The 16,610-nt window shown below is 40.6% G+C and overlaps 1 protein-coding gene across 1 annotated transcript; it reads right to left on the bottom strand.

Annotated features, from left to right (window-relative positions):
* Positions 1 to 6,905: 6,905 nt before the first annotated feature.
* On the bottom strand, positions 6,906 to 15,526 carry LOC116178085 (sorting nexin-8-like). The gene is made up of 9 exons (XM_031497396.1): positions 15,358 to 15,526; positions 15,010 to 15,123; positions 14,701 to 14,958; positions 14,377 to 14,650; positions 7,979 to 8,219; positions 7,693 to 7,931; positions 7,425 to 7,641; positions 7,189 to 7,377; positions 6,906 to 7,143 (listed from the first exon to the last, which is right to left on the bottom strand). Exons 2-9 carry the CDS (start codon positions 15,029 to 15,031, stop codon positions 7,054 to 7,056), a joined length of 1,530 nt encoding a protein of 509 aa, XP_031353256.1. The 5' UTR covers positions 15,032 to 15,123; positions 15,358 to 15,526; the 3' UTR covers positions 6,906 to 7,053.
* Positions 15,527 to 16,610: the final 1,084 nt, after the last annotated feature.

Genomic DNA, 16,610 nt, shown 5'->3' with positions numbered 1-16,610 from the left:
GAAGATCAAGTAACAATATTTCTTTATATCGATAATTACAACTGCTTACCATTCAATTTGTGCAAGACTTCTTTATTTATTTCAACACAGATCTTATCAGGTTATGGGCGCGAATTTATTTTTGTTAGAACTTGTTGAAAATTCCATGTCAAAACTCAGTGTATTGAAATGGAACCGAATTTGCCCGCTAAAATTCGATTTAAATATTCCGTAAGCCGTCCTGCCGCCTCGAAGAAATTCAAGATTGCGGCTTTGTTTCGTTTCCGTGGAGCACGTGTATTTTTTCTTCTCTGCCCTACATTCAAATGGGCCATAATTTAACATAAGAGTGTGAAATATAACGCTATACGAGGGAACTTAATGATTCCTATCGACCCGACGACTCGGAGCACACGGTCAATACTTTGAATTGAGTGCATAGAGAATGTATGTAAATATGTTGTTTTTAAATTTTCAGTACTTTGTTCCTAGCGCTGGTTTTGTTTGCCAACCCGCAATATGAATTACTGATCGATTTACGTGTTTTTATTTTTATTTAGATACAGTATTAATTTATAATTGTATTTGTATTATCTCTGCGTGCAAGTTTGCCTATATTTGCTCGGTTAATTTGTTGTCATGATTTGTCTTTTGATCGGTTACTATCGATACTCATGGTGGAGAGCCTGGAGTTCGGTCTTTTATAACCCGGCACTTTATAACTAGAGGGTTGGACTGGCTCTAGAGATGTGTGAATGAAAGGTTTTTTTATTCAGATATTCAGGTTAGGTAGCTTTGTCTAGACGATCATGTGCCATGGGATACAGTTAGTTTGGGAGAGAAAGTTTTGAATTTAAAGCTTGAGTTGCGCAGCTCTCGGGGCTGGCCTGGGTATGTCACAGTATGAACATAGTGGAAGGTAAGGCAACGCAATCTACTGAACTAACTACAGATGCATCGACCAAAGTTCGCGGATCGTAAGATAAGAAGAACACAAATAAGATGGGTTTGATTTTTTGGCATTTCTATGCGATTAATTATTCGACGTTTGTAAATTTAAAGGTTGACATTCTCAAATCGTGCCTCATCGAACAACTTCGGACAGATTCGTTTACCCTGAAACTTACATACCCAGGCGATTTCCTTGACCAGATTTTAGTTGTAATTAGCAGTCCATGTAATTTTGTTGAGCAGCGGCCGAATGAGAAGCTCCTCAAATAGTTCTCCTGAGGACGGTGCCTATTTTGCCAGTAAAAATAAGTCCAACAATTGGTCACGGTAAGGGCGGGGCGAGTGGCGACAGGTCAAAGAAGTTTGACCCGAAATGTTACAACGGTGGCGAGTTCGGCCATTATAGGCGGCACTGTAAGAATTCCAAGAAGTTTGAGAAGAGTCAGGAAGGGTCTGAGTTTGTTAGCCAATCGGATAACATCAAATCTGTGGATTCCTCCAATGATTGGGTTGCAATTCCGGTGCAACCCGGCACATGACCATGAACGGTTATTGGTTTTCTATTTTTGAGGTGTTTTCCAGAAAAATACGTAAAATGCCAATCAATAAATGCGCTTGGTAAGGCCATTGTCAATATTGAAATTATAACAGGGTCACTTTTTAGGAGGTGTGGTTAGTTCCGGAAGTGAGTAAACAATTGTTTTCGATGACATCTGCTCTGGACTAAGGGTACTATTCGGTTCTGAGTAGTGAGAATTGCTACATTTACAAGTATTAGGTATGGAAGCTTGAAATCAGACCTGAGTGACGCATGCATTAATAGAAAAATACACCGTTTGAGCTTCGGAAAACGGAAGGTCATTACGACCACGGGTGACAGAATCAACGCTGATGTTTTTATACTAAAAGAAATCCTCAACCGGGACGAGGGAGATGAGCTTATCGGTTATTAGAGGATGCTCGCAGGGTGGGGTGTTGTCTCCACTGCTGTGGTGTGTGCTACTAGACGGGCTCCTCCGCATTCTGAACGATGAGGGAGCGTATACACAAGGATACGTCGACGATCTCGCGATAACTGAAAAGTTCCAAACACCCTGAAAGAGCTCATGCAGGTGGCTCTTCATCAGGTGGGTAAGTGGTGTAATAGCATTGGTCATTTCGTTAATCCGGAAAAGAACGAGGTTGGAACATTTACGAATCGAAAAAGAACGGACCTTGATGGAGTCACTCCTCAAGGACGTCAACTGGGTCTGACCAGGTCAGTAAAATATTTGGGAGTCATCATAGACATAGATAGGAAAGAGCATATTGAGCCAATAACCAAAAATGCCACTGCATGGTTTTGGTTGTACAATGGGGCTTGAACCCTCGACTGGTATATTGCCTTTACATTGTAGTAATAAGGCCAATAATACTGTACGCTGGACTTGTATGGTGGCCTACCATGTGCAGGAAGCAGCTAGGAAAAGTCCAAAGTCCGGCCTGTCTGGGTATCAGTGGAGGCCTGAAAACCACGCCAACTTTGGACATGGGGGCACTTCTGGGACTAGAGCCTTTACACTTAGCTGTGAAGACAGAGGCTCAGAAGGCTTCCATACGGATAAACGATTGGGACTAGTAGAAGGATTGAGGCAGCCTTGAGGACAGGCGGTTCTCAGATACATCAGATCTGATTCCCTCCTCGCAAGAAGGGATGTGATCCGGGCAGTCTTACTATAAGACCAAAGAGTTATAGAGTCGTTCTCTTGGACAAAGAGCAGTGGTTGAACTCGGATTGTCCGTTCCTCAAACCTGAGGGGATCGTGTGGTTTACAGACGCATGGGTATGGTGATCGACTGAGAGCTGACGTCAGCTTAGTCCTTGGTTAGCATATAATAGCACCGTGTTTCAGGCAGAGACGTTAACGACAGGGCAGACAAGCTGGCTCGTGAAGGCAGTGGTGGGGTCCGCGTCGGGCCTGAGCCTACCCTAGGAATTGTTCGCTCCGTTGCCAGGGCCAGGATTAAAGACTAGGTGACCAGCCAATTACAGGAGCAGCGGTAACAAGTAACCGGACGGGGTCGATTCTATAATTACACTTTTACGCAGAATACGATACTCTTGGAATAACTGCCATAGCCAGTATCCCGTTGGTATGGCAATGGTAAACCAACGCAACCGTCAACGTTTATTCTACGTATAAAGCTTATTCTCGGCATATACCTGCATTGTAGAATCGGTCCGACATTTCAGAGCCTTTTTAACAGAGTCTTTTGGTTCTGGGCGTTCTAAGCCAGATTATGAAGATCATCGGTGTCCTTAGAGGGCACTGGATGATCAACTATCAGCTGTTTAACATTGGGCGTGAAACTATCGAGCATGATGGTCTGTCACTGTGACGCCTTGGCCAATTCCTTGGACCTAGCTATCTGAAACCGTGGAGGGTGAGGCAACTTAGGCTAAAGAGGGTCCTATCCTATCCTTTATTGAAAGGAACGGATTCTGAATCGAATTGCGAAAAAGTGAAACAGCTTTTGACTGATAATGGTACTGAATTTGTGAACAAGGACGTTCAAAAGGCAAAAGACACAGAAGAGCAGTGGTTGAACCAAAAATACTAGGGGGGGGGTTATATGAATTGACGCTGTAAGTAATACATACTACCATTTGATAGTAAAACTGGATGGTCGGGGGGGGGGGGGGATGCAGCTGCAGCCCGGTAATCCGCAATATGCTGCCATATACAACAGAACAAAATGGCGGTGTCGAGAGAATCGGACGTTGGTAGAACCTGGCCAGACAATATGTTGCAGGCTTCTGGACTCACACAGAAATTTTGGGCGGAGACTGTGATGACAGCTGCGTGGGTAATTAACCGAACAGGATCGTCTCTCGAACCAGTGATTTCGCCATACGAACTTTGGTACTGGAAGAAGCCCTGCGATAAGCCCTCTTAAAGTATTCGGTACTGAAAGCTTTGTACGTACACGCGTACCGAAGGAGAAGAGGAGGAATTGGACAAGAAAGTTCGTCGAGATTATCTGGTTGGGTACTGTGGGGACAAGGACGGTTATCGTGTATGAATGTCGGAGGCATCTGAAGTCACTATGCCGAGTAAGTGATCTTCAAGAAGATCAAGAAGATGGACTATGGTGCTAAGGGTCCCTGGTTCGAATCCGGGTTCGGGCATGGACATTTGTAAATGTATAGTGGGTTGGGTTGGTAGAGCAGCTTGGCTGAAACCCCGCCCACTTAAAAATAAAGGCGAAAACAAAGCAGTCGATCGCCATCTTTGAATACTGTTGCAGTAAAAGCGAATATGGGTGTGACGTCACTAATTCAGAAGAAACAGATCACAATCTTACAACCAGCACCAGAACCAGTAGTACCAACAGAATAAGCAGTGGAACCTCTACTAGCAGTAGGGCCTGTGGAATTAAGGTCAAGCTTGTTGACACCATCAAGATAAACTTCAGAAATCAAGACACTAAGAAATGAAGACTCATTCGAGAAACATGGAGGAAAACAACAGTGGAAACTCCGAGACAGATCCAAATTGAAGATGCCGAGGAAGTTGAAAGACTATGCAGTCAGTGGAACCTCAGAGTACTACACCATGATACAGTTTATGAAGTTGAACCGTCTATGTACACCGACGCCATTGAAAGTTCTCAAGCCAAAAATTGGATAGTGGCAATGATTGAGGTGGTAAATGAGCTCATTCAAAATCACACGTGGGATCTAGTTTCTAAGCCGATTCATAAGAGGAGATTGACTGTTGGTGGGTGTACAAAGGCGCGTCTTTGTAGCCAAGGACTCTGAAACCTGAATTGTTAGCTCTACCGTGAGATGGGACTCAGTGCGTTCTCTGTTGAGTATGTGTACACTTGAAGAACTCAAAATGATTCAATTTGAAGTTCAAAGTGTGGGAAAAATCAAAATACCAGCCCTTAATGGTTCGAATGTTAATGTGTTGCTATGAGAGTGATAGTAAAATAATAACACATATATTGAAAACTGTCATGTTGCCATTGTCATGTTAAATTTAATTTCTGTTTATCATTAACTTCTTTCTTTATTTAATCACAGATCTCATCATTAGTATAAATAGGGCCACATTTGTATTTTTTTATAAGTTGCCCCTATACAAACTCGTGAGATCTACTAATATATTATTGTGGTATGTTGGCGACTTTGTTTTACTTTTTGTAAATTGTACATAGAAAACGATAGCCATTTGCAATCTTTTCAACCCTCAAAAGTTAACAGATCAGGGTAAGAATTTACTTGCTGTCTACTAGCGTCTCATGTAAATCTTAATCACAATAAAAACAATGATATTGCTGTGTGCACTACCTGGTCGCCCAGTATATGATCTATATAATAATACAAAATCATGTTACAATGATTTATCAATTTAAATAAAAACAATAATTTCTCATTTTTTATCTAATAATGACCTACACTCACTTAAATTAAAAACGGTCCTTTTGACATCACAAAATAATTACGCAAACTGAAACGAGGTGTCACAGCAATCTTAGAGAAGGAAAGAATGAGAAGTGATAATAATGATCGTAAAGTGAAGCCCACATTTCTTTGTTATTCCACCGAAAACTAACCTCAAATTTATACCTGTGAAACGAAATACTTTCGTGTTTTTTGGCTATTACTTCCGTGCACTACAATGTACCATTGTCCAATAATGTTTTTAATCGCACATTTCGAGACTTAAGGATCGCATAATCACGAAAATGAAAAATTAAACAAATTTTGGCTCCGAAAATATGGCCGCCCCAGGCTTCAACGCGCAGCATTGCCCTTGATAAGATATTATCAGTCCCCGTTCTTTCATAGTCTAAGACAGCAATATACTTGTTAGAAAGTACCGCAATCATCCGCCATTTTTAGGCAAATTTGCTGCCAACTTAAAAAAATTGACAAATAAAATCTGAATAGTTGTAATTTTTTATAACCTAACTTCATAGTGCTGTCATGTTTTATAAAATTATCAATGAATAAAGAATACCCAGGAAGGAGAATATCAACAATATACGTGCGACCGCGATGGCTTTTGCAAATGGCGGACAGTAGTTTCCTGTTCCAGTGGCGTACCTACCTTACAGTTGTAGAAGGATACAATTATAAAGAATTTTACACGAAAACAATCTAAACCCCCATGTGTCTACTCCGCCTATGACTTTTGTTTAACTAACCTCAAACTACATTCCGATAAAAAATTTGTAAATTTGCATGTACTATATAAAAATAATTTTGGTATTCATACTTACACATGAAATGTAATTCCCAAAGTGTTATTTTTTTCTGTTTTGGAGCAATCACAAGCACAACAACTAACCATTCTTTTTATGTCACTGCAACAGCCACAACAAAAATGACTCATAAGTGGCTTTTGCAAATGGCCGACTTCCGTCGCACTCTCTCTCGTATACAACTTGATTAATGCTCCTTCCTGGTATTCTTTATTCATTGAAAATTATATACAGATATCTCCAAACAGGTGGAGCAATCCCCAACATTAAAGTTACTAGAATCTGGTAACTTCCGCCATTTTTGGGCAAACATCATGCGTTCTCTCTCTAACACACGAGCCCAATGGATTGCGGTACTTTCTATATTTAGTGACTTTACTTGTGTGGCAACAATATAAAATTTGTTATGAAGAATTAGAAAATAAAACTCATTAACAGCAATTATCATTTTCAGACATTTTTCCAATAGTATTTTTTAAATTGCAAAGCGGTCACCCGTTACATTAGTTGGTGCAACCCAATTTAATTATTTTTGGATAATAATCTTGTGATCTTTCTTTTTCTTAAGCCCCACTTAGAAAAATGCTACCTCTGCTACTTCATCCTGGTTACAAACTTGTTACATTTCCTAGGGTAAGGTAGGTAAGCTAGTAGTAAAAACATTTCTGTGCAATAAAATTGTTCTTCCAGCAGTAAAGGATGCACTTCCAAAAACCATTCCAAATAGTTAAAAACATTTATTTAACAATCCATAAAATATATACCTAGTAATAACAACGAATAGGTACATAAATAGTTTATTTATAAAATATCATAAGGTATTAAGTAAGAATCATTCCCGAACAAATAAGATGGATGTATCGTTCCACGCTAGCTAAAATTAGCACCATTGATTTCAGTTTCATCGATACAAAAGTACTTTTCAACCGTTGGGCGCACCTCCTTCCATAGGTCTGCGAGCTAAAGAGTTATGTTAATATGGACTGCACTGTAGAACTTCCTTACCTCGCTATGAGCTCGGGTATGCAAGCAAACGAAATTGTTAAAAATTGCGGATAGTGTCTCCAAGTAAGCGTGCACTAGCTGCGTTTCCATATGAACACAGTAGAGGCTAAAGTCAGATCTCAACTCCATGTTGGATATAATATTTTCTTGCGCCAACATTCTCGCCTCCAGTTGTTCGACACTTTCGCTCTGGAAAATCAATTAGTGAGGTACCAGCGAGCAGTATAGGTACTTACATCTGTGCCTCGTATAACACCTTGTATCCTTCTCTTCTTTAAAGAGAGCATCTTGGCCAAAGCCGCTTGGTGATCGTGCGCCAAGCCACGTTCCAGTCTATCACATAAATCTCTATGCCCAACGAGAACCTCCAAAAGCAACCCCAGCCGTTCACAAACCGAAATTTGTCCCGCACTCGCGTGGTAATTAGTCCTGCTGGGTACCGATAGCAGCTCCCTAAAAATATACTCGTCTAGAACACAACCCGACTTTGTCTCGAAAACCTACTGCGACAACGAGGAGAAGCCCTTCTGCATGTGCTTCCAATGACCGCTCGTCAGCTGCTCCGGATTTATACCGGCGAGCATTTTAAGTTGGTTGGCCATCTCTTCCGAGTCTCTCGCATAGGCCTGGCTTCGTTCGACGTCGGCATCGGCGAGCTGTTTCAGTCGACTTATAACCTGCACCAACGTGCGAACCTGCTCGCGATTATTGGCGAACTCGGAACAGTCGTTCGGTAGGAGATTCTAAAACAGAAGCTCTATTCCTGAAATCTACGAGCGAAAATTAGTACCTTCGCGGTCGCGGCCAGGTCCGAAGTCATAAACTCGTCCGGAACGCGACGGAAAACATCCCTAATGCGGTATTGCAGGTCCGGACCGAGGTCCGTTAGGAAAAATGATACGATCGAATCGTGGCAAATCGTGGGATGACGTGAGACCAGCGTCAGCCACCTTTGAAGCGCCCTTCTTCTCGATTCGAGAAAGTGGGAATCTAGGACCAAAATTTTCTTGGGGGGAAGTCTCGGGACGACCCTGTGAAATGCAATATTATAATTTACCTTCTAAACCATAAAAGCCCTTGACTGATTATTAAACTTATTGACATGTGGTCAGTTAATCTGATACAGTCATTTAATAGAGTTTACACTGTGTAAAAGTGTATGTACTTATTAACACAATTAAATATTTGATTTGATTAGAGTGGGAAAACTAAATGCAATGTTCCATACTCAGCATCGTGATCTTGAAATGAAATTTGCAATATTTTTCAACAGAGATATTCCTTGAATTAGGAATAGAAACACCTCTTTGTAGAATGAACAATTTTACTCTATGCCCAGGCATAGGGGCGCCATCAAGTCGATAAAAGATTAGTCACTGACGATAAGGAATGAAAGCGGATGCGACGCATTTTTTTTTTAATATGGTCCGCCTTCTAGATTCGTCGAGAACGTTCCGTCATTTTTTGCAGAAACTTTCCGTTTACTATACAGAGTGTTCATTTGAAAATCTCACACCACGGATATATCGAAAACCACTGATTAAAGGTAAACACGCCGAGACACGTCAAAATATTTGTCAAGTGGGACAACTTTTTAACCAAAAACTACTTCACCCTCTTTCATCCTTTGCCCCACAGGGCCATTTCCTTGACAATTTTAAATGGTAAGTGGTATCGACTAATAGCTTTTTGAAAGGTCTTTCGAAGTCCTTTATTTTGACGTTTGATTTTTTTAAAATCAGTCGATTCGTTTTCGAGACCACCACCACCACTTTGTTAACGACAGCCACTTCAGTGATATCTTCACATCTGTAGAAGAGTTTGGTGTAGTTCGATTTTCCGCCAGTGAGCAGCATGCCAAGCTCCCCGATTAGTTTGAGAAATTTCCTCCATTTCAAGAGACCATCATATCGCGACAGGACTTGAAGGTACAACGATCACTGGCTACAATGCCGTTTCAGTTGGTAAGTGAGCAATGGCGACAATGGTCAATGGCATTTTCTAACATTAAATTGGCTCGAAAAGTTCGAGTTCTGCCCCTTTCGACAGTGAGCTCATCGATCAAAATCAAGGACGAAAAGATTCCTGTGGACCCCTGAACTATACTAATACCGGAACGCGCGCTCCGTCCGCTACCACGCCACGATCAGAGTAGCCGATGTGATATGTTTTGAACATATTAATGATCAGCTTCCCATACGCAAAGCGTTTAGAGATTGCCAGAAATACCCTTTCCGAGCTATCCCTCTCGGAGCGCTACGTTTCTTTGGCAGAGACCTGCACTGCAGTGCGCTTTACAGGGTGCGAGTTCTAGAGGTGCTAAGATATCGACAATCCGTGAAAGGTACATCCACTTGGACACATGGACACTTTATTATGGAAACGCCCTTTATTTTAAGAGACAGAAAAAAATAGACCTAGGCGTTTGGATCTCAATTTTAAAGAGAAAATTACTGGAGCAAACAGAATTCAGCTATATGTAATCCTTTTGCCGCTAGGGGGCGTTTCTCGAATTTAGTCGATTTCTTTAATGCCCCGCAACTTTCTTATTATTACAGATAATTGATTTTGGCAAAATTTTCCTTAGAGCACTTTTTATGTAGAATCCATCGCGATACACAAGTGTTTACACAGAGTGTTCGGTTATTCTTGTACGATCCTAAACTACATATTTGCATATGGACCACCCTGTATATTTTAGAGTTTTTGAAAATAGTGTAAAATTTCCTAAATTTTGATTTATCAATTACTATAGTTAAATTAAATATTATTTTTAATATTGCATTTTATACATTAAAATATTTTTATTGCAGATATCTAGGTCTCCATGGTGAACAAAAGATGGCAGGATTGTTTAAAACGGCAATTTCGTGGTAATATGCATTATTGATTTATATATTATATCACTCATTTGTTTTATTCACATGAGTTTTGAACGTCTTTTATTTTTTGTGTGTTATTTGAAATCAAAAATATTTGGAATTAATAAAAATTTCCAAATAACCAAGAAATTGTTATTTTAAACAATCCTGCCATCGTTCGTTCCACATGGAAACCTAGATGTATGCAGTACAAATATTTTAATGTATAAAAAGCAACATTGCAAATAACATTTAATATAAATAAAACAAATGATACATCAAAAAATATATAGGGTGGTCCATATGAAAAAATGTTGTTTAGGGCCGTATAAGAAAAACCAAACACCTTGTATAAAAACTGTGAATCGCGATGGATTCTACATAAAAAAAATGAATTATCTTTAATAATAAGAAAATTATGATGCATTAAAGAAATCGAGAATCGAGAAACGTCCCCCATCGGCCAAGCGATTAGAGATAGCCGAATTCTGTTTGTGTCAGTGATTTTCTCTTTAAAATTAAGCTCCTGACACCTTGGTCCCATTTTTGTCTCTTAAAATAAAGGGTGCTCTATAAGAAACTGTCCAACTTGGACCACCATGTACTGTAGTCTTTCACAGCTATTCCTCATCCACCTCAAGTACGAAAGCAGCAGAGCATCAAAGGCGCTATCGACCCAGAAAGTCTGTTTGACATCCATTTCACCGAAAACACCGACATAACCGTCAAAAAAGTTGATTTTCTGCCGAACAGAACACGTTCATCAAAATAATTAAGGTGAAGCTTGAGGGCAATGAGATCAGGGCATGATTAGAGGACACCCGGAGTTCCAAGGGGCAATGAACAGAGTGCAGACATTAAAATGTGGTACCACCACTTTTAGAGAATCGGTAGCGATACTGGAAAAAGGAGAAGACGATGAAAAGGAGGGAATGATCCTGGCAGCTCTGGAGAGCAACGATGATCAAGAGGTCGCCAAAAGCATTTACGAGACGACAACGAAGGCAGCGAATAAATGATTGGCTGTCAAGCGAAATAGCCTGAAGATCTTCACCAACACCCAAACCGGGGAGATAACACGAAAGATTGCGGAATGCTTTAAGAAGAGCGTTGATTATATGATTGACGGACCAACAACCAAGTTGCAATAGGATAAAAAAGAGATTCAATCGCCATACTCCTCAAAATATGTCTAAACCATACGCTGATCTTCTGTAAGGTGCCAGAAAGGCACTCGAAGAAAATGCGTCGTTAAGGGCTCCACACCAGACAAAAGATGGGCACCTTAAGCTAGTCGCCAGTACGGAAAAAAGGGAAGGAGTGAATTCCGTCCAAGAGAAACTCGTATGTGAACCCTGGGTATGGGCCCAATGTAGAGTTAGAGAGGAGAATAGGTGGCGATGGGAGAGTTAGACGAAATATCCACCAAAGGAGACGTGAGGTTGGCGATCAAAGAAGCATTAGGGGAGGGCGGTGAGAAACAGCTGGAGGACAGAAAAAAGAACGTTCACCAGCGGTGAATTACAACCAAACCATGGGGTACCAAATTTTTCAAATTAACTTAAATAGAAGTAGGCCCTTGATATGGCTGTGCGGGTGCCCAAAGAAAGAGAAAGGAACGTTTTGGCGCTATCCGAGGTGGGGAAGAAAGTGCACAGATATTATTTGTTCAGGGACACTAGTGGTTTAGTAAGACTGCTTAGAGGTAGTGTAAGCGTAGATAGGGTTGGAAACGGATCAGGTTTAGTTAGGTGGGGTGGAAGTATACAGTGTTTATATGACTCCAAACGTATCGACGGCTCAACTCGAGATGCAGCTAGTCGACCTCCAGAGCGTCATTAGGATGAATGGATCAAGTAGAGCTATATTGTCCGAGTTGGCTGAGGCCATATGGTTTAACTCAACACAGGAGCTAGACCAACGTTCGAACAGAGGGGGTGTAACGAGGCACCCGTTTTCCGCCCTGCAGTTTTATACCCGAAGTTATGTCCACACCTTATATTTGTGGAGTCGACACCTTTTCCTAGAACCGTTTTAAGTTTGGCGCTTCGTTACTAAGGAAGTTCTAAAGTTACTTATTTGCTCTAGGAATCTAGGAGAGACTTTTCTGTGTTTTCATTTTGTTTAATTGTTTGTTGTCCGTCGATGACGCATGTAAGTTAAGTAGTGAATTGTCCGTTTTGCAAACTTTCCTGTAGGAATTTTTAAATTGTTTTTACCGTCGCCGAAAGCTCTCTTGCCAGAGAAGAAGAGAGATAATGAATCTTATTACTTAGGTCCGGTAATTACTGATTAATCGATTTTACTTTTCCAAAGTAAAACAGTATAGAAAAGCGGTTTTAAGAATAGAAGGCCGTGCGTTTGCAGATGACATCTTGCTGTTTTGACCTCGCCGATTGAACTCCATATTGCAGGAGACGATGGGGTGTCAGTTGGAGCTCCATTTTTCGAAACTTCCGTCCGGCGGGGCAAGTGAGTGTAATAGGTTGCAATTGATTTTATAAGTTACAGAAAAATCCGTCTCTTTGAGCTCAAAAGAAGCGCACTTAAAAAACTTGAAGTTTGATATCGATATTTTTCCGATAACTGCAGGCTCAGTAATTGATTAAAGAAGTTGTAATTTTTGAAGGCGAGCGTCTCGGAATTTCCCTCTCCGTATTGTAAAAATTCCAAGGATGGATGTTTTTTGAACGGCTCGTACTGCGGGTGGGGTGGTCCGATTTTGGTGGGGTATAGCGCGTTTGAAAGAGACGAAGAAGTTTCGTGTGTTTTTCTTACGCCGCCAAAAGTAGGTCACAATTTGTATCGATCTCGAAACGGTCCTCCTCCGGTATTTCAACAATCGCACATCTAAAACGCGACTAACTTAGAAAAACATTCAAACGGAGAGGGAGGCCGGATAGTTGATAGGGGTGTAGACACACGTTACCCTTCATGGTATTCCAATGAAAGAGGAGGGGGGGGAGGTTGAAATTAATTTTATCTTTCATGGTATTCTAATTAAAGGTCTCAACGAAAGGAACTGTTTTATACCTACTACCGCTCTTCTTTCTGAGTCCTTATCAAAAGAGGAGGGGTCGGAGGGAGTGGAACTGGTTTTGTCCTTCATGGTACTCTAATGAAAGGTCTCAACGAAAGAAATTAATTTCTACCAACCATAATTCTCCTCCTCGACCCCTTATCGTGATCGGATATATTTCGTTATATCTCCAGAACGGATTGCCGGAAGAGGGTACTAACAAAGGGAGATTGGGACGTCTGGAAGAAATATATCCATTGGTGATGTCAGAACTAAGAGCGAATGTCTCGAAAACGGTTTGTCGGAGAAAAGTATTTTCAAATGGAAAATGAATCGACTGGACGAAACATATCTATTGGTGAAGTCGAAGCAAATACCTTGACAACGAAGTGTCGAAAGAGGGTACCCATAAAAGGCAAGTGGAACGTCAGGACGACACAAATATACATATTGGTGATGTCAAAGCTTTCAGTGCAAATATCTGTAGAATGGAGTGTTGGAGGATTTTGAATATATGCCTGGCGGTCTCCCTATTAATCATCTACCAAGAAAGTAAACATCGATACCATGCTACTACCTTATAACCGGACCATTTACTTACTACGATATTTCGGTTTAAAAAAATTCGCAATCTGCATACGAGTTGTGCACAATTTATACATGTTTTTAAATCCATCGATCTTTTCTGACGCACTCCGTATATATTCTAAAAGGAGTACCTATCTGTGCTATTTAAACGTCCAGTACTCACTATGTGTAGGTAGGACGCATAGTTTCCGAGATATAAGCGAAAAACCGAACAGTTTTAAGCTTTGAACTGTAACAGGGCAGCTTTTGAAATATATACTTCTTTCTCACGTGCATATGGCCAAGTGATTGAGTGATCCTAATTATTATGATAAAAGAAAAATGTCAAAAGACCTCCCTTGTATGCTTCAGAAGTGCATTTTGACCAGGAGATGACAAAAGCGTAATGCATGCAATAAATTGCTGCAATATTTCTATTTGTCGTCCCTAATTTTTGGTACCAACAGTACCACAGGATACGTGCTCAAACGCATATCGCCGCTACAGATACCGGGTATTTAAATAGAATTACTTTTACTATTCATATTTATTGCATGAATGCGATAATTTTAATGTTGCTCATTTTAAAAATAGAATTACACTCTGATAATAATTGACGCCAGATTACGCCACTGTCGTGGCGCAAAGTAGTTTTCCCACACAATTACTGGTATAAACATAATATGCATAAAACAGTAGTTTACGTAGCCTTGGGAATAATAATCGTTAATTTTTAAATACCTGTAAGGAAATCTAGCCAGTAGCAACTCGTATAATGCAAAGAAGTCGTTATATCTCCTCGTGACTTTCGAACCAAATCTTCTGGAAGACACCAGGTATTCAGAGTATTTTAGGATAAGACCTTTCTTTTCGGGCACCAAGTCGATATTTATTGTATCTAATTGTTTGATGTCATTATAGGACACCCCCAGTTTGTTCAAACTAGCTTGCGCGTGGATTTGGGCCTTTGCATTACTGATGCACGCCAAATCGCGTAGGCGCGGCGTCGGATATTCTGAAATGGCCACCTCGGAATTTGTGGTATTTTTAACTGATCGCGCTTACCTCTCGCGCTAAAATTTTCGAAAAGCTTCGTCGAAGGGACTTTCCCTTCTTGCGCCCAACCAATTAAGGAAAGTGCCTTGTACAGATTGGTCCTTGTGATCGGTCCCTGAGCGGGGCCAGTCAAATCCCAAATGACTTTCAACGTCGCGCTGTCGAGATTTCCACAGGCGAGCAGGTCCCGAAAAATGTCCCTGTGTATCGGATCCCCATCGGAAGAGCACGCTTCGAAAATCTCGCGGTACATCGGCGGGATCTTTCCTAAAGTTTTCGGTGACATCACCCTCTCTGACTAACGACGAACAAACGTACCTGCGCTAAAGTCGGTTGCCATTCCTGAGAAGATCGATGGCGTTCGCCAAAAGTAGGTCCCAATTTGTATCGATCTCGAAACGGTCCTCCTCCGGTATTTCAACAATCGCACAACTAAAACGCGACTAAATTAGAAAAACATTCAAACGGAGAGGGAGGCCGGATAGTTGATAATTGAATAATCACTCTCTTTGGGAATACTTTATCAAAAAGTTGATATGACGCGTAATTAATATCACGCTTCACTGACCACTGTGTTGACATAATGCACGTACTTTTTTTGGTTATCTACTAATAACATTACATAACGCATTAATTATTAAACTGGTTTTCGTTTCGCGCACTTACCATTGACTAGTTCCGTCCTTAGTAGGTACCTGTTAGGTATACTTTCACTTTCCCTTTCCAAACAGAACTGAGTGCGAAACTTTATTTTATAAATGCGCGCATGTATGTCAGCCACTTTACTTATCTAAAATAATTACAAACTGTTTATTAGTTCTGTAAATACGGTAATAAATTGTTGAAAGGAAAACAAATGGGTAGGCAACTCATTTATCACGTCTCAATTTGAGTGGAATCCTAGGCTCCTCCTACATTTCGCTATTTGTCAGCATAATTGGCGATGTAAATGTTTTCCTTTTTCTGTCATGTACATACGTGGGAATTTGTTTGTTCTTTGCGTCTTCTGTTTACCTTAAAGTTCATTGAACTATTTTTACTTACTCTACTTAGGTCGAAGAGGGAAAGGAAAAGCGTAAAATTGTCTACGAGACATTTACCACAGACTGAGAGGTGGAAGAGGTAATATTGTATCACGAATATCTCAATTTTTTTGTAAATCAACCATACGCATATTTGATGTACAGAAAATGGATTACTCTTCAAATATCTTAAAAAACATAGACATTGGCATTAAAAAAACAAAAGTTGCATCAATGTCCGGTTAAACCGGAAGTCATACCGGAAATTTTAATATACTTTGCCCTTTGGATAAATCGTAATATCACATAGGTATACAACTTTGCTTGAAAAATTTTCGTATCTCGGCAAATAAAAGAGATATTGAGGTGACCCTCTAATCTCGAACGTACTGTATATAAAAAAAACCAATTATTATAGAAAATAAATTCTGAATCAACGCAAAACATTCAAAATTAGTAATACCACCACCGTGGCCCTGGAAAAAGGGATTTCTCGGTGAGGTAACTAAGGAGTGACCTTGTTTGTGGTGCACGATCAGTCAAACGAGACAAAGGTTATTGGCATGCCTTCATAGGTGCTATAATTTAATCACGTTGTGAGATTTGACAAGTTTTGGTCGCGTGGTCGATGATGTTTTGGGCCTGTAAGGAAACATTTTGTGGTTTTAATTTTAGGAAGATATCTGAAATATGTTTCAGATCAAAATTTCGAGTTTTACGGTAAACTGGCTCTAGAGCGTCTTTCCGCCTATTGGAAGGTAGTGATGTTTGCCTTGAAGGGGCCATCGTTGATGGTCGGTGGTGTTTCCTGGGATTCATCGTCTGTTTCGGTGGGTGTTGTGAGTTGGTCTATGCTGCGTGTCTCCTCTTAGTCTTCTCGTAGATTGGACGGAACGG

The sequence above is a fragment of the Photinus pyralis genome, unplaced genomic scaffold (assembly GCF_008802855.1).
Source record: "Photinus pyralis isolate 1611_PpyrPB1 unplaced genomic scaffold, Ppyr1.3 Ppyr1.4_LG8, whole genome shotgun sequence".
NCBI classification, from domain to species: Eukaryota; Metazoa; Arthropoda; class Insecta; order Coleoptera; family Lampyridae; genus Photinus; species Photinus pyralis.
This window is presented reverse-complemented; position numbering and strand designations above follow the sequence as displayed.